We start from the raw sequence: 18,726 nt of genomic DNA on the forward strand, positions 1-18,726 counted from the left end.
CTGTGTCACGTGGGGCAGGTAGTTCTGAACCCCTCTGAGCTTCAGCTCAAGCTACTTCGTACATATCAGATGACAATTGTCATCACCTTCATGACAAGCATCTTCTATACAAAATTGTTAAGAGACATCAACTGACCTGAAAGAGATCCACTTTGCACCTTACCAGAACTCTACATAATGTTTATCACCTTTATTTTTGTTGTTTTAGCTAGATCTCTTCATTATTCTAACCATTTGCCACAAATGTTTTGCAATTAAAATATATTTGGACCCAACTGTCCATTATTTTTCACCCAATGGCCAAATGAAATTGCTTCAGGCGTTTGCCAACCTCTTCAGGCAAAAGAACAATGTAGACATTCAAATGAATAAACTACATACCTCTATGCTTTTAATCCTATTTTCAGTGATATGTGAAATTCCAGTATGAATCAGAGTCGTTTTAATTTCTCTTTCAAGAGCATGAATTTCATCCCATTTACTGAGTATTTCACACCTCTTCTTTTCAACCTTCTCAATAAGGGTAAGGTGATCCTCATCCATTACATTTTTCTTAGATGATTCTGAAAATATTTTTAAAAGCAAAGTATTACTGTGTTTAATATGTCATCTCTTATGAATAGTATTATGCATTATTAACACTATGGTGTATGTTATATACTGCCATATATAATGTGTATATATATGTGTGTGTATAATATATATATAAAATAATGTATATATATATAATATATATATAATGTGTGTATATATAATGTGTATAATGTGTATATATATGTGTATATAATATATATGTTATATATATATTATATATAATGTGTATATATATGTGTATAATGTGTGTATAATATATATATATTATATATACATAATGTGTGTATATATAATGTGTATGTGTATATATGTGTGTATAATATATATATTATATATAACATGTATATATATGTGTGTATTATATATATTATATATATGACATATATATAATGTGTGTATATATAATGTGTATATATGTGTATAATGTGTATATATGTGTATACATGTTATATATATGTTATATATAATATGTATATATATAATGTGTATGTGTGTATAATATATATATTATATATACATAATGTGTGTATATATAATTTGTATGTGTATATATATGTATACATATATATACACACATATATATACATATATACATATACGTATATGTATACATATATATTATATATATAATGTGTGTATATATATGTGTATATTATATATATTACATATATATAATGTGTGTATATAATGTGTATAGTGTGTATATTTGTGTATAATATATATACTATATATATAAAGTGTATATATATATATTGTATATAATGTGTATAGTGTGTGTATATATATGTAATGCTAAAATATAATAATGTAAGTCAAGGTTCAAGCACATCAATAAAAATGATCTGATCCGAGAATGGGGACATGCCTCTTCTAATTCATTTATATTATCAAAAAGTATCTACTGAGTGCCCAATCTGAGCACCTAACACAGTGTGGGGAAGGTATGAGGACAACTCTGCAGAATCACGGCAAAATCGATAACCAAATGTTGAACAGGCGTTAGAGAGGTGGAAGGGCACGGGGAGACGGAGAGGGGGCAGAAGGGCAGATTTCAGCACATTTCAGTAAAAAGAAAGGTATGCAGTACTGTGGGGACTTTGAGGGCCAGGTGAGTGGCATCGGTAAATAACACTAGGAAGGAAGCAGGGGGACTACCCGAAAAGGCCTTATAATCTATGTTGGGACATCAGCCGAAGCTGTGGAAGGCTTTTAGGCCGGGATAAACACAACCACACAATGGTCACTGTCTACAGTACCAAAAGTGGAAGAGAAAGAGCAAGGCTGGAACAGGAAAACCAGTCAGAAAGCCACTGCCATCATTCAAACAAGATCAGATCAGGATGGTGCCTGTCGCCTAGAGAAGTGGAGAGATACAAAATGATTTAAGGGACTGGAAACAAGGAGGGCTCACTGGATCTGAATGTAGAGGAAGAGGTAGATATCCAAGTAACCCCTACGTTTCAGCTCTGCCACAGCTAGGGACAGATGCAGTGCGAAGGAAGTGAGTTCACTGCAGCAGAGAGGTAAGATTCCATGTTGGTCATTAACTCCAAGCTCTGCTGAGGTGGCTGATGGGGTGAGGAGAGAAAGATTTCTGCCACAGGTTTCCTGACTTGACCTCCATGTGTTTGGTGGTGTCATTCATTGAAACAGAGAGTTTAGTCTTGATGGTGTTGGGTTGAGGCACCTATGGGATACTCAAGTGGACACGTCCAGAGGGAAGTTGGATATACAAATCTGAAGCCAAAAAAGAGATCTGGGCTGGAAAGAGTTGGAATCAAAGATGCGTGTGTTGAACCAAAGACATGCCAAGGCTCCAACAGACATCAATATCTAAGGATTCAGAAAGGAGGTGGAGACATTGACAGTAACTCACTTGATTATACAGTACTTGAGTTACTAGAATGTAACTCATTAGAGGTAACTCACTAGAGCGGGAAGACAATTTTTTGAGAAAGAATGACTACCCCTTTCTGATAGAAAAAAAAAAAAAGGTAAGTCGAAAGGGTGATAATGCTTACCTGTACAAAATGAACAAGATGGAAACCACTGCCATCATTCAAACTTGCCAGATTTGGAAGAAGGGAAAACTCTGAAGGTGAGTTCTGAAATCTGGGGAATTAGCTAAACAGATGCATGAGGAACTAACCAAGCGGGTAGAAACAGCCATAGTTAAGCTTCTACCCACGAAGTCTGATCCCCACCTTAACCTAAGCTGAGCGTTTTAACCTGTAACAATTGACTGAGGGCACAGAAGTCAAAAGGGATGTGAAGTCACTAAAATGACCCAACTGTTACCCCTTTTCTACCTAAGGAGGAAAACTGAGGCACCAACATGGGGAAATTCCACAGGAAATGTATGGTTGGAAGAGAGGCTCCTGAATGAGAAAGCTTTGGGAAAAAAAGAAAAGGATGAACACAAGCCACCAGATTTCTTCAATAGCACTGGAAAAGTGTCAGAAACAGCTAGAATCAAATATTAAGAAAAGTTGACTTCAGTGCTAGAAATTAGTAACATCCTCTTGTTTATTTTTTTATATCTTTCATTTTATCCTGTTAGCAATTAACAATAAAGCCCTTAGATTTAAAAGAAACATGGGACAAACACCATATGATTCCACTCTTAAATGGAATCTTAAGAAGAAGAAGGAGAAGGAGAAGAAGAAACACACAAAAAGCAGAATCAGACCATAACTACAGAGAACAAACTGATGGTGGGCAGAGGGAAGGGGATGGAGGGATGGATAAAGGGGGTGAAGGGGAGAGGGAGGCATAGGGCTCCAGTTACGGAATGAGTAAGTCATGGGAACGAAAGCAGAGCATAAGGAATGTAGTCAATGATACTATAACAGCAATTTACTGGGGCTCATGGTAGCCGTGCTCGCGGTGAGCGCAGAGCATATGCATAAACTTGTCAAATCACCAAGTTGTGCACCTGAAACTAATGTAAACATTGTGTGTCAATGCTACTCAAATTAAAATTAAGAAAAAAGGAAAATGGTGGGCTTGTGTTAGGAGACAGCAAGGAAACGGAAAATGGTGAGCTGGAGTTCCATCCATGACCCGTGTGTAAGAGGATCCCAAGAATAGGCAACGTGGATGCAGGAGAAGGGTGGACCCCACCACGCTCCGAGCCCTGAGAAGGAGTCAGAAGACAAGCGCTGAGCCAGCCCCACAAGAGACCCTCGGAGGATGGCCAGCAGGTAAATCACACGGGTGTTGCTCACAGGAAGAAAGAACTAGCAGGAGGAAGCAAGAGACTCCAGCAAGAACCTTTGAGGCCAAGGTCTTCTAAGAACTTAAAACAGGTCATATCTGTGAGTATATCCTAAAAGCTGCTGGCGGGGGTGGGGGGGGTGGTTTAAAAGCTTAACCAACTGAGCCACCCAGGCGCCCCCCATTTGGTCAGTTTCTTGGGCTCTAGTCCAAATGTCTCGGTCAAAACTTGATGGAATTCTTTCTGCAGGAGGTCTTGGCTTAATTCAGTGTTCTACTAAAAACCACAAAGATCTGAGAGAAGAATGAATTGGTTCACAGGTTGCATCTGGCTCCCGAGAAACACAATTACTTGCCCGACTCTTCCTTAGCTGATTGCAGCAACGTGCGTTCCACCTCTAGTTCACTTCTGAGTCTACAGGTTTGATAATAAAAAGAGAGTAAAATATCAGAACTCCGTTTGCACCGTTCTTCCTTTGTCTATTTTATGCCACAGGTCTTTTTTTTTTTTTTTAAATTGACAAATACCAAGTGATCTCAGTTTCTATCAAAAAAGGTGATTTTGAACATCGACATAAGATGAGAGCCTACAGCCGTCAAATTCAATAAACAAAGGGTACTTTCTTACCAAGATTGCACAAGCCACTAGCTGAAGAAGCTGGAAAATAAATAAATGATCTCCCATAGGGTTTATGGATATTATTTTGTTACTTGAATTTCTACGAAGCAGGGAAGCAAAGAAACCAGCGTTTACACTCTGAGACGAACCAGAGACGAGGGCCAGTGGAAGCACGTCACTGCTGTTGGAAGGCACACCGCATGTCCCCTGTGCATTTCGATTTCCTCCCACAGATACAATTCACAAATCCCAGTACATTTACGCTAAAAGTAAAATGCAAGAAATTTTCGGAGCGCCTAGGTGGCTCAGTCAGTTAAGCGTCCAACTCTCGCTTGTGGCTCAGGTCACAATCTTACAGTCTGTGGGATCAAGCCCCACATTGGGCTCTGTGCTGAGCCTGAAGCCTGCTTGGGATTCTCTGTCTCCCTCTCTCTCTATATCCCTCCCCCTCCCGGACTCTCTCCTTCTCTCTCAAAACAAATAAATAAACTTAAAAAACATTTTAAAAGAAGGAAATGAAAACAGTTGTAATTTCTTTGTATCCTCCCCCTGGTTCCAAAGGAAAAAACAAAACCAAAAACACGAACACAATAATTAAACTAAATCAACTGTATTATCTCTGATTTGGAGGGAAAAAGATGGGGGCGCTAACATGTACAGAAAACCCCTGCGATTTGGTTACCAACATCACTACCACAAATGAGTCGATGCTGCCTGCCTACAAGAGGCCTAATGGCTAAATATTTTCACATACGTCAGCTCACTGCATCAGAAATTAAAAGAAATAGAAAGGTATTATGACCCCCAATGTTAAGAGATTGAAATTAAGTGAATTACTAATAATCTTAACAGTCTTTTCAGCATGTAGATCCAGAGCATTTAGTTTCTAGAAATGTTTAATGTATCACAGTTTCAAGTGTGATGTTCTGTCCCATTGATTTTTCTTCTTCTGAGACTTTAATCATGTCCAATGGATCTTCTTTTCTGTCTTCCACTTCAACCACTTTTTCTCTGACTTTCTTTTCTGATCTCATTTTCATTCTCTTGCTTGTTCTCCCGCTTTTCTCTAACGCTCTTTATTGTGGTGTCACTCAAGACTATTCCTGCTGGGGGGCGCCTGGGGGGCGCCGTCGGTGGAGTGTCCGACTTCAGCCGGGTCACGATCTCGCGGTCCGTGAGTTCGAGCCCCGCGTCGGGCTCTGGGCTGACAGCTCGGAGCCTGGAGCCTGTTTCCGACTCTGTGTCTCCCTCTCTCTCTGACCCTCCCCCGTTCATGCTCTGTCTCTCTCTGTCCCAAAAATAAATTAAAAACGTTGAAAAAAAAAATTAAAAAAAAAAGACTATTCCTGCTGGGAGCGTCATAATTCAGTGTGGATCTATGACATAATCTTGACCTTTCCAACTAGCTGTTCCTCAGTGGCCAAACCTTGATTCACATCTTCCTTTTTCTTGCCATTCATTGCTGTGCTTATTGTTTACATTACTGACTCCAGATCGTTTTCATATCCAGAAACGCTCTTCAGGGAATATTTAAGTGAGGAGCGTTGGGGCAGTTTCCTTCTCCGACTTTTTGTTGTCGTCGGCTGGCCGAGATTTTCATCAACTAAATTGCTTGGGCCCCCATTTTCTGTTCTCTCTTGAAGCCATTTGTACAGACAGAGATCACTTGCACCTCTGCGCCGTGGTGGGCAGGGCTAGTGGTTCGGGGAGTGTGTGAGGTACGGGTTTCTAAACCCCCCTCCTCTGCTTCTTTTTCTCTTCAATGCACAGCTTTAAAGGACGCCGATCACTTCCTTTTAAACCTGTTCCCACCATATCATCATTTCAGAATTGGCTCTTTGCTTCCACCCGCACTCCAAAGTCCTCTCCTTCTAAGTCAGTGCTCTGAGAGACCGACCAGGAACCTCTGTTATTATCTGTATTATTTAGGGAAGCTGCTCTCTCTCCCTCCCTCCTTCTCTCTCTTCCTCTCCCTCTATCTCTCCCTTCTCCCCCTCCCTTTCTTCCCCCACCCCTCTATCCTTGTCTCTCTCTCCCTTTCCCTCTGCCTCCCTCCATTTCTCTCCTCACCCCTCTCTCTTTCTCTCTCTCCCTCCCTTTCAAGCCTCACCCCTCTGCCAGCAGAAGAAGAGATATAATAAAGATTAGAGTAGAAATAAACAATATAGAATAAAAAAAAACCCCAGTAGAACAGATCAGTGAAACTAAGAGGTGGTTTTTTGAAAAAATAAACAAAATTGATAACCCGCTAGACTTCTCAAAAAGAAGAGATGGGGGATAAATAGATAAAATCATGAATGAAATTGGACTTACCACAACCAACCCTTCCAAAATACAAACAATTATCAGAGAATACTATGAAAAATTCTATGCCAGCAAACTGGACAACCTAGAAGAACTGGACAAACTCCTAGACACCCACACACTGCCAAAACTCAAGTGGGAAGAAAGAGAAAACTTGGACAGACCCACAACTAGTGAAGAAATTGAATCAATTATCAAAAATCTCCCAACAAATAAGAGTCCTGGGCCAGATGGCTTCCCAGGGGAATTCTACCAGACATTTAAAGCAGAGTTAATACCTATCTTTCTCAAGCTGTTCCAAAAAATAGAAACGGAAGGAAAGCTTCTGCACTCATTCTATGAAGCCAGCATTCCCTTGATTCCCAAACCAGACAGAGACCCCACAAAAAAGGAGAAGTACAGGCCAATTTCCCTGATGAACAGGGATGCAAAAATGCAGCCCCTCCTGGGCTGCAGGGCTGGTACAATATTTGCAAATCATTGTGATACATCACATTAATAAAATAAATGAATATAATATAATAAAATAAATAAATAAAGAAAGAAAGGATAAGAACCATATGATCCTGTCAATAGATGTAGGAAAAGTATTTGACAAAATACAGCAACTTTTCTTCACAAAAAACCCTCAAGAAAGTTGGGACAGAAGGAACATACTTAAACATCATAAAAGCCATATATGAAAAACCCACAGCTAACATAATCCTCAATGAAAACTGAGAGCTTTCCCCCTGAGATCAGGAACATGACAGGGATGTCCACTCTCACCACTGTTGTTTAACATAGTGTTGGAAGTCCTAGCCTCAGCAATCATACAACAAAATGAAATAAAAGGCATCAAAACTGGCAAAGACAAAGTCAAACTTTCACTTTTCATAGACGACGTGATACTCTACATGGAAAACCCAAAAGATTCCACAAAAAAGCTGCTAGAACTGATACGTGAATTCAGCAGAGTCGCAGGGCACAAAACCAATGTACAGAAATCAGTTGGCATTCCTATACACCAATAATGAAGCAAGAGAAAGAGAAATCGAGAAATCTATCCCATTTGCAATTGCACCAAGAACCATAAAATACCTAGGAATAAACCTAACCAAAGAGGTAAAAGATATGTGTGCTGAAAACTATAGAAAACTTATGAAGTAAATTGAAGAAGACACAAATAAATGGAAAAACATTCCATGCTCATGCATTGGAAGAATGGATATTGTTAAAATGTCAATACTACCCAAAGCAATCTACACATTCAATGCAACCCCAATCAAAATTGCACTGGCATTCTTCTCAAAGCTAGAACAAGCAATCCTAAAATTTGTATGGAACCACAAAAGACCCTGAATAGCCAAAGTGATGTTGAAAAAAAAAAACCAAAGCGGGAGGCATCACAACCCCAGACTTTAGCCTCTACTACAAAGCTGTAACCATCAAGATTGTATGGTATTCGCACAAAAACAGACACACAGACCAGTGGAATAGAAAAGAGAACCCAGAATGTACCCACAAGCGTATGGCCAACTAATCTTTGACAAAGCAGGAAAGAGTATCCAATGGAAAAAAGACAGTCTCTTTAGAAATGGTGCTGGGAGAACTGGACAGCAACACGCAGAAGAATGAAACTAGACCACTTTCTTACACCATTCACAAAAACAAACTCAAAATGGATGAAAGACTTAAATGTGAGACAAGAAACCATCAAAACCCTAAAGGAGAAAATAGGCAACAGCCTCTTTGACCTCAGCCGCAGCAATTTCCTGCTCGACACGTCTCCAAAGGCAAGGGAATTAAGAGCAAAAATGAACTATTGGGACCTCATCAAGATAAAAAGCTTCTGCACTGCAAGGAAACCATCAACAAAACTAAAAGGCAACTGACAGAATGGGAAAAGATATTTGCAAATGACATATCGGATAAAGGGTTACTCTCCAAAATCTATAAAGAACTTACCAAACTCCACACCCAAAAAACAAAACAAATAATCCAATCAAGAAATGGGCAAAAGACATGAATAGACCCTTCTCCAAAGAAGACATCCAGATGGCCAACCGACACATGAAAAGATGCTCAACATCACTCATCATCAGGGAAATACAAATCAAAGCCACGACGAGATATCACCTCACACCAGTCAGAGTGGCTAAAATTAACAACTCAGGAAACAACAGATGCTGACGAGGATGTGGAGAAACGGGAACCCTCTTGCACTGCTGGTGGGAATGCAAACTGGTGCAGCCACTCTGGGAAATTGTGTGGAGGCTCCTCAAAAAATTAAAACTAGAACTACCCTACGACCCAGCAACAGTGCTACTGGGAATTTACCCAAGTGATACAGGAGTGCTGACTCATAGGGGCACATATACCCCAATATTTATAGCAGCACTTTCAACAATAGCCAAATTATGGAAAGAGCCCAAATGTCCATCAATGGATGAATGGATAAAGAAGATATGGTTTATATACACAATGGAATACTACTTGGCAATAAGGAAGAACGAAATCCTGCCATGTGCAGCAATGTGGATGGAACTGGAGGGTATTATGCTGAGTGAAATAAGTCAGGCAGAGAAAGACAGATACCACATGTTTTCACTCATATGTGGAATTTGGGAAACGTAACAGAAGACCATGGGGGAGGGGAAGAGGGGAAAACAATAGTTTCAAACAGAGAGGGAGGGAGGTAAACCATCAGAGACTCTTAAATCCAGAGAACAAACTGAGGGTTGATGGGAGAGTGGGGGAAGGGAAAATGGGTGATGGGCATTGAGGAAGGCACCTGTTGGGATGAGCACTGGGTGTTGTATGGAAGCCATGAACCACGGGAATCTACCCCCAAAACCAAGAGCACACTTTACGCACCGTATGTCAGCCAATTTGACAATAAATTATATTTTTAAAAATTGTATTTTAAATTATATTTAAAAAAGACCTAAGTCAATGGAATGGCCTCCCAGGATCACAGCTTGGAAGGCGCAATGTGGTAAAGGTGATGATACCCTCCCAGGCCATCTACCAATCAATTCAATCCCTACCAAAGTCCCAAAGGCCATTTCAGCAGAAATGAAAAGGACGTATCTTTGATACAAAGTCTGCAAAAGGGGGCGCCTTCGTGCCTCAGTCATTTCAGTGTCCAACTTCTGCTCAGCTCAATATCTCGTGGTTCATGAGTTCAAGCACCACATCCGGTGCATTGCTATCAGCACAGAGCCTGCTTCAGATCCTCTGTCCTCCTCTCTCTCTGCCCCTCCCCCACTTGCTCTCTCAAAAACAAATCAACATTGGAAAAAAAAAACCTCACTCCCCTCTCTCTCCTCCTTCCTCCCACCCCCTTTCTTTTTCTCCCCATCCCTCTGTCCTTCTCTCTCCCTTTCCCCCTCTCTCCCTCCCACTCTCTCTTCACCTCTCTCCTTCTCTCTCTCACTGGTCTTAGAACATGTTATGTTTTCTACCAGTTCCATTGTTCTCCCTTCCCCCACTGCCCTTTCTGTCGCGAACGATTCACTGCCATTCGACGTGCGTTTTTCCATTTTCAGGTATCCTGAAGTCTGGATGCTTTTTGTCTTCTAGTTATACTGAAGGCACCGTTTCACTTTTTGGCTTTTGTTTCCTGTTTTGTTTTCTTGAGTGTGCTGGCTTTGCTTCAGTCTTTTTTTTTTTTTAACCCTCTACAAAACATACGCCCTATCCAATTGTTATTTCATCTGGAAGACTATACAGAAAGGTCAAAAGATGTTTTTAAGTTAAAAGAAAATAATAAGCCCATTCATGAAAGGTGTCTTGACTTTGCAGCCGGGTCACCTACCAGTAGGTCCCCAGGAGACCACCACGGAAGACGAGATTCCCTCGGAAACCGTCCCAAACCACCCTCCCCCATACAAACGCCGGGTTTGGTTGAATTTCCCAGTCACAGATGTGATGGCTTGGGAAAGGGGCCAGATGACAGGCACACTGTTAGCGAAGGCAACATATCTCACCCAACAACGCAGGAAAAATGTAAATACACGCTTGTCACGTGGCTTTAATACATTGTACAATAGTATAATCCCAACGTAAATCAAATCAGACTGTCAACCCTCACTTGTCATTATGCTCCAGGGCAGCCTTGGTGGCCGTCACAATCGCCCTCAGCTCCTCCCTGGCCTGGTTGACATCTGCTGTCTTCACGGACCTCTTCTCCAGCCCCTTGGCATTAGCCAGCAGAGTCTAGGAGGACAAGGCCATAACGGATGAGACACACACAGGAAGGAATATTACAGTGTATTCAAGATATTTTAAGTCAAAACAGAAATTCTAGGTAAAATAGGTAAATAGGAAAATATGGGAGGAGGGATAACTCGTCATGTAAAGATCTGGACAAAATATTGTTTTAAAATTTATGAAGGCTTTATTTTACGAAGACATTTAAAAAGTGGTGGGGTTTCACTGCAGGATGTGGAGACACAAAGATCCCTGCCTCTTTAGGTGATGGGCTGCCACATTTCCAGAAACAGAAAGAAAGAGCTGATGCCCTGTTGGCCAGGGAACTTTTCATGCTGGTGTTTGATTGAAATTAGCGCACATACGTTCATCTGGACTCAACGTGAAAAACCCAAGGAACAGGGTAGGCCCAACCGGACCCTTTGCTTGTTTCTCTCAAACAAAAGCTTACTTTTCTGGGGCGCCTGGGCGGCTCAGCGAATTAAGCATCTGACTCTTGGTTTTAGCTCAAGTCATGATCTCACAGTTTGTGAGAGGGAGCCCCGCGTCGGGCTCCGTGCCCTGACAGTGCGGATCCTACTTGGGATTCTCTCTCCCCATCTCTCGGCCGCTTCCCCACTCATGCCGCTCGCTCGCTCTCTCTCAAAATAAATAAACTTTAAAAAAAAGGCTGTCTCTCCCTCTTCCTCTGCTCCTAAGATGAGGTAAGATAAAGTAAAATAAGACAAAATAAAATTAAAATAAAATAATAAAATAATTACAGATGAAAAGAAAAGATTTAAGGAGTAAATCAGAACTGACCTCCCTGTAAGGCTGTGATATTTTTCAAATACAAGGCAACTGTACTTCCCAATTTATAAGACAGAATTCTTAAACTTTATTGAATTCGAAAAGTCAAAAGTAGTTTTAGTAATGCCACATTCTCTTAGTTTTTGTGAATGAGGGAGTTGATCTCGCAGTCTATTTTCCTTACTAGAATATCCACAGGTGCGACCTCGGCCTGGAGGGGACACCTGGGGGCAGTTAGGCGAGGACACCATGCACTTGTACGTGCTGCATTATAGCTGTCACAATACACTTTTTTTTAAAGTTCATTTATTTCTTTTAAGAGAGAGAGAATCCCAAGCAGGCTCCGTGTGCCAGCACGAACCCCAAGATCATGACCCGAGACGAGACGAAGAGTCGGACGCTTAACCGACTGAGCCACCCAGGGGCCCCCACTGCAACGCACTCTCCATGCTTTCCCTACGTGCTGTCTGGTAATTCCTGACATGGCACCATCTATGTTCCCAGACTGTTTCTATGTAGTTACTTCAGTGGTTTGGGAACAGAGATTTGTGTCAGTATATGTCTCGCTCTGATCTCTGCTCCCTACGTCTGTGCCCAGGTCCAAACTCCCCTCTTCTTATAAGGACATCAGCCGCTGGATTAGGACCCACCCTAAGGACCTCATCCTAACTTAATTATACTTGCACAGACCCTAGTTCCCAGTAAGATCACACTCACAGCCCCCCGGGTGGACACGATGTTTTGGAGGACACTATTCAGCCCAGCACAGTTGCCTCATAGGGAAAGATGTATAATCTAGAAGGCCATTGCTAAGCATCAATGAGATAAGGACCACACACACACACACACACAAGCTATGGTAGCCAATGTACAATAAAGAACAGCTTAAAGTTGGAAATGCTGCTTTGAGATATTTATGGGGCATTTTCTTAGTTTTATATTGCTGTCATAACAAATACCCACAAAATTACTGGCTTAATACAAACTCCGCATCTCTGTCCTGTGGGGCAGGAGTCTGGTTGGCTCTGCTGGGCCCTGCTGGGGTCTCTCTGGGCAGAACTCTCAGTACCAGCTGGGCTCCCTTCCTTTCTGAAGGCTCTGGGGCGGACTGTCCTCCAGGATCACTCAGGTTGTCGGGCAGGACCCACTTCGTTGCGGTTGTAGGACTTGAGGTCCTGTCCCTGTCGCCTGTCAGCTCCTGGACGCCTCTCCCCAGGGCCCCACCTGGCCCCCCACCCCCATCCCAGAGCCCCCAGTGGCCATGGAATCCTTCCATCACAGGGAATCTCTCCGACTCCCCTTCTGGCCCCACCCAGGGAAGCAGACGTAGGCCTCAGCTTGTAGGGGTCTGTGGGATTAGATTGGGCCCCCCAGGTAATTCAGGATAGTTTCCCTATCTTTAGGTCTGTAATCTGCCTGCCCCAGACACCTAAGTGTCAACGTCCAATGGGATTATACCTGGACACAGGTATAACCTGGAGCTCCCAGGAAGTATCTGGGTGCCATAGACAGAGCTGGGGATCATCAGTATAAAGGTGAGCAGATATATCACATAACCAGAGAAAGAGGGAGAAAAGGGCCAGTGCTGAGTGAAACAGCCATGGGAGGACAGGGTTACAGGGGGATGAGCCAGAGAGATCCCTGAGAACAGGTGGCCAGAGACATCGGCACAACACAAGCAACGTGTATGCCCCTCCTCCACCCCACCGCTGGTGCTCACTGCGACCGGAAGGTGAAGTCCTTACCCACAAGCCCCTCAGCTGGTCTCCAGCTTTTCTACTATGGAAGCAGATGGGGCCTCTTGGATTCTGAATGTTTTCTCCTGCCCGTGAAATATGAAAGAATGAAGAAACAGACTCTGTTTAGGCACTTGCGTGATCATTCGTTACCTTATACTGTGATGCAGTCTGGGACCGCAGGAGTATTGCCATGTAGAGTTCGTATTCATCCTATACCAAAAAAAAAAAAAAAAAAAAAATCCGTTGAAAACGTGTTTAACACTACTATGTAAGTTTCTTTGCATGTATAAATAATATGGAAGTTAAGGATGTCAGTCTAGATCATTTCAAAAACATAAAATGTTCCTTCAGCATATTAACCAATACGCACAATAAAGTGTATAAAATCTCACCAACCTGGAAGCAGGTCTGAATGTTAACTATGGATCACCTCAGAACAGTATCAGCAAATACTCTGACACGCACACACAGCACGTGATCTCCTGCCATATGGGTGCTCTGGGGACTTGGGTCCTGCCGACCTGCCAGAGATGGGCTCCCTAGGGATGGGGACATTCTCTGGAGAACAGGCCACTGTATTCCTGCTTTTAAGTATCCTCGTCTTTAGGATTTGGATAAGAGAAAGATGTGTAAGAAACGCCGTTTCAACTCACTTTTTTTAATTTTTTTTTTTCAACGTTTTTTTATTTATTTTTGGGACAGAGAGAGACAGAGCATGAACGGGGGAGGGGCAGAGAGAGAGGGAGACACAGAATCGGAAACAGGCTCCAGGCTCCGAGCCATCAGCCCAGAGCCTGACGCGGGGCTCGAACTCACGGACCGCGAGATCGTGACCTGGCTGAAGTCGGACGCTTAACCGACTGCGCCACCCAGGCGCCCCTCAACTCACTTTTGATATGAAGCTCAACGTTCATCATGAAATCACAACAAACTTGTAATTCCATAAAAATTTATATAAACTTATTATGCATAATTATAAATGTTTATATGTTATATATATACAATTTGTAAAAGTCTATAAATAGTTGGGAAGCTTTAGCAGGAAAGAAAATGGGCTTAAGGAGTGAGCTAGCTGGTTGTTTATTCACATGTCCCACTGGTGATTTGCGTGGCCATAAGCACATTACTTTGAGTCTGTGAGTCACTTTCCGTCTCTGTAAAATGGAAGCCATGATACTTGGCAGGAATTCTGTGAGAAGAGCAATCCTGTGCGCAGAAGGTCATGTATGGCTCTCAATTGTTATGTGACAAATATACCCTTATTATTACCTTAACTTCTTTCAAGATATCCCCAAATATCAAAGAACTATTGCAAATATCTTCAAAGACTTTTCCATAGACCTGCAGTCTGTTGAACTGTTGAGAGTCACATACACACACGTTTTGGAGCTCCTGGTGGAGAAACAGAACCAGACATTTCAGGATGTCTTAATTTTCCTTTCCAAAGAGTTTCTCAGGGGGAGGAAAGAGAATTTCCATGGGGTTTTCTATCAGCGGGTCCAGCTCATACCAGCCCAGAGCTGGGTCTGGGCAGAGCCAGGTGGCCAACTGAGGAGCCTGAGGAGGTCTGATTGCTTGATTGTCCAAGGCGTGTTTGTCTTTGTTTTCTTCATTCACCCCCTTGCACCCTGTGTTTAAGGACTCACTGCACCCACAGGGTCCTTCTCTTTCCATTAGTCCTCTCAGCCAAAACCCTCATCAGGTTTGGTTACTTCTCAGGCACACTGCTACTTCCTCTCTTCCCGTAGTCTCTCTCTTGCATCACATGCCTGGTCACTGTGCATGACTCACGGCCCCTGGGAGTTCACTAAAGCGCCTCCCATCACACTAATTATCTTCCACAGACACGAGTGACTCCGGGCAGAATCTACCTCTGTCACCTGACTGTCTACCCCCGCTTCACTCTGCCCTCAGTGCTTTCATAGCAAGTTAGGCAAACCTTTCCTCAGATGCATCTGCTATCCATGAACATTGTATATCACAGCTGCCAGGCAGCGTCTGATGCTCTCCCTATGAAATCACCTCCAACTGATTAAGTTTCTGGATTTAGCCTTCTTCTACTTCTCCCCGTGATGATTTACCTCGTGTCAGATGTTCCCAGCCCCTGGTGGATATCCTACATCCTACCCGGAAATGTAAATGAGGTGTCTGAATGCGGACGTCCACCCACAACATTTGGACACCCGGAACTCCCGCAGTGTGCCCACGGGACTGCAAGGTCAACCTCCTTACCTGTTCCAACTTCTTCTCATGCCGTGTCGCTGCCTGCCTCCCCGTGAAGTCGTTCTTCCGGAGATGGTGCTTGGCAAGAACTTCTTTTTGGAAACGCAAGAACTTCCTGTACCTGTCTGTCTTCGTCAGGCCGGCTAAGTACGAGCTGATGTACTGATACGCATCCTTATGTCGGGGAGGCATCACGCACTCACGGCTGGACTCCACCGCTCTGTACTTGAGAACCTTCACCTCTGGCAACCTCAGCTCTTCTCTCCTCCGCCACTCGGGAGAACCCTCTTTCCTCGGAGACTTCCTTTGAATGAAATCCTCTCCTGCAGTGTGGGAACTATGCTCCGCAGGGTTCAAATACCTGAACAGCGGTGCGTTCTGTGCCTCATTGGGCCCCAGAGCTGTATTGATGGTAAAATAAGCCAGAGCGTCTTTCATCTTGGTGATCTCCTTATCGGATTTTCCGATCGGCTTTTCCACCTGGAAGATCTTTTCCCCTTTTGGTCTATTGGCATTGGGCCAGTGATACAGGATGGTCTCAGGAGGCCTGTAGAGCTTATTGGGATTCAAGTGCCCAGAGGTGTAAAGATAGACATCCTCTCTGTGATCTTTCTGAAGTTTGTTCAGAAGTGTCCTTAGATTGCATAAAGTCCGAACACCTGGCACTTCACAGTGTTTCCACCGCAGGTAAACTGGTCAGGAAAGATAATGAGACTATTAAGTCGGAGGTTCCACAATAAGACAATAAGACCGCTGTGCGTATCTGCTGAGCTGCTACCTCCCAGTCCCAGAGGAGGAGCTGACAGACACGAGAGGAAACAGCACGCAGGCCAGGCCTTCTGCAAACGGGGGGCTGCTAGGTGCACATGATGTGCAGGTCCGATCAGAGAGCCCAGGGCCCCGCAGGGGCGCACCTGGCTGGCTCAGTTGGTAGAGCGTAAGACTCTCGATCTTGGGGTGGCAGGTTTTAGTCCTATGTTGGGTGTGGAGATTACTTCAAAATAAAGTAAGACAGAGAGGGAGAGAAAGAGAAGAAAGAAAGAAAGAAAGAAAGAAAGAAAGAAAGAAAGAAAGGGAAAGGAAAAAAGAAAAGAAGGAAGGAGGAAAGAAAGAGAGAGAGAAAGAAAGGAGGGAGGGAGGAAGGGAGAAACGGGGGGGGAGAAAGGGAGAAAGAAGGAAAGAAAGAAAGAAACCAGGGCCCTACAAAGCCAAGAAGGAGGAGGATGGGGATTTTGATTCAACAGAGGGTTTCTTACAATATTAGCAAAGGTTTTGAAAGGGAAGTTTAACGGCATAATTAGAATTCATAATGATGATGCTCAGAGACACCCAACGTAGGAAATAAACACAGGTGTTTTCTCTCTCAATACTGAAATGTCTCAGCGTCCCTGGCCAAACCCCCAGGGACTGACAAGTCAGTCACCCCTTCTGCTCCCATCCCCACTTGTAGAAGATAAGGAGCCATGGAGTAAACCCCGTGGGAGAGCTGACGGGGACCCCAGCTCCTTCCACAAAGGGCCCAGCTTCTCCTATGTCCCCGTGGTGGGGTGCCACGTGGGCACATGGTCCAGGACATAAAACTGGAAAAACCTGGCTGTTTGAATCAGACTCCTAACCACGTGAGCTCTAAACAGTTACATAATCTCTCTGAATCATAATTTCCTCCTCTGAAAGATCAGGATAATCATCCTACTCAAAAGGGTTGATTGACAGCTAAATGGAATCGCTTTTGGCAAAGAAGCACACGGCCTAGAACAGACACTCCATGAACGGTATCTATTTTCAGGAAAGGACTACAGCACAGGGAACACCTTGCCAAATGCTTCTGGTAGAACAACAGTTGACCCAGACTCCAACTCGAGGAAAGGAGATTTTGGCCACGCGCCGTGAGGGCCCCGGAGCCACGAGCATACGGCATAACTTTCCAGAGAACCCCGGAGGAGTAGCTGACCAGATCTGCGGTCCCACACGTCAACCTGGGCTGGGGAGGGCACTGGCAACAGAGCCCTTGAGGGCCCACCCTGAACACCCCCCATCCAAGCGTTGCCCACATCCGTGACCCCGGGCCCCACGATGATTCCATCTGGGACTAGTTTCGTCCAAATGCTGTAAAAGGGAAGCAGAAGGACTTATGTGACCCACTCGGGTCCAGGCACCTCTCGAGACAGGTAGCGTGTTGGGTGGGCCTCACCTAATCACATGAAGATGGTCATAGAGGAGGGGTCAGAGGCCGGGGGGCATGAGGAGAACTGATCCCTGAATACAGCATTTGTACCCAACTGTTGGATCAGCCCTCTTATCCCACAAGTGCCTGGGCTCCAGGGGAGGGCCTTCTGGGACCCGTGCCACATCCAAACCCTGACCAATCCACGTCCAGAAGCAGTGACAATAAATCAGGACACAGTGTTTCCTCTGTTTTCACCTGTGAAAAGTAAGAAAGGCCCAGAGAACCTGAAGAACCGGGGTAATTTCTGTTACTATATAACAAATTACTACAAACAGCAGCTTCAAACCCGTGTTTAGCTCAAGGTTATAAGGGTCCGGACTTCAGCCTGAAGGGGCTGGATTCTCCTCTCAGGATGTCACAACACGGATATCAAAACGTGGGCCTGGCTGAGCTCTCGGAAGCCTTGGAAGTGGGGTGGGGAACCTGCTTGCAGCCTTATTCCTATTGTTGAGCGAATCGAGTTCTTGAGATGGTAGGACTGAGGTCCCCACTTCCTCGTTGGCTGTTGGTGGGGGTCACGCTCAGCTCCTAGTGGCTGCCCTCATTCTAAAAATATGACTTCCTTTTCCACATCTATTCACGAAGCAAAACAGTTAACTCTTGGTCTCTTTCTGAGGCCCTTCATCCTTCATCCCTGAACCCCCTTCACATACTTCTCATGCTCCCCGACTTCTGACCCCTCCACTATGACCAGCTTCGTGTGATTAGGTCAGGCCCACCCAACATGCTACCTGTCTTGAGGTCTCTGGTGCCATGGGATACAGCACAATCGCAGAGCACTCTGTCCCCCTGTTCAAAGGCTTGGGGACTATGCCAAGTGT

General features: G+C 43.9%; 1 protein-coding gene across 3 annotated transcripts in view; it reads right to left on the bottom strand.

Annotated features, from left to right (window-relative positions):
* The window catches only part of C6H6orf118 (chromosome 6 C6orf118 homolog), a 28,457-nt gene that overhangs the window by 5,875 nt on the left and 3,856 nt on the right, over positions 1-18,726 (bottom strand). For all 3 annotated transcript variants that reach the window (XM_058735860.1, XM_058735858.1, XM_058735859.1), the window contains exons 2-7: positions 15,688-16,370; positions 14,725-14,847; positions 13,606-13,665; positions 10,809-10,933; positions 4,167-4,225; positions 382-563 (exon numbers count right to left, since the gene is read on the bottom strand). In XM_058735860.1, the coding sequence (XP_058591843.1) occupies positions 382-563; positions 4,167-4,225; positions 10,809-10,933; positions 13,606-13,665; positions 14,725-14,847; positions 15,688-16,370 (1,232 nt within the window). The remainder of the gene's footprint in view (positions 1-381; positions 564-4,166; positions 4,226-10,808; positions 10,934-13,605; positions 13,666-14,724; positions 14,848-15,687; positions 16,371-18,726) is intronic.

The sequence above is a fragment of the Neofelis nebulosa genome, chromosome 6 (genome assembly GCF_028018385.1).
Source record: "Neofelis nebulosa isolate mNeoNeb1 chromosome 6, mNeoNeb1.pri, whole genome shotgun sequence".
Classification (NCBI taxonomy): Eukaryota; Metazoa; Chordata; class Mammalia; order Carnivora; family Felidae; genus Neofelis; species Neofelis nebulosa.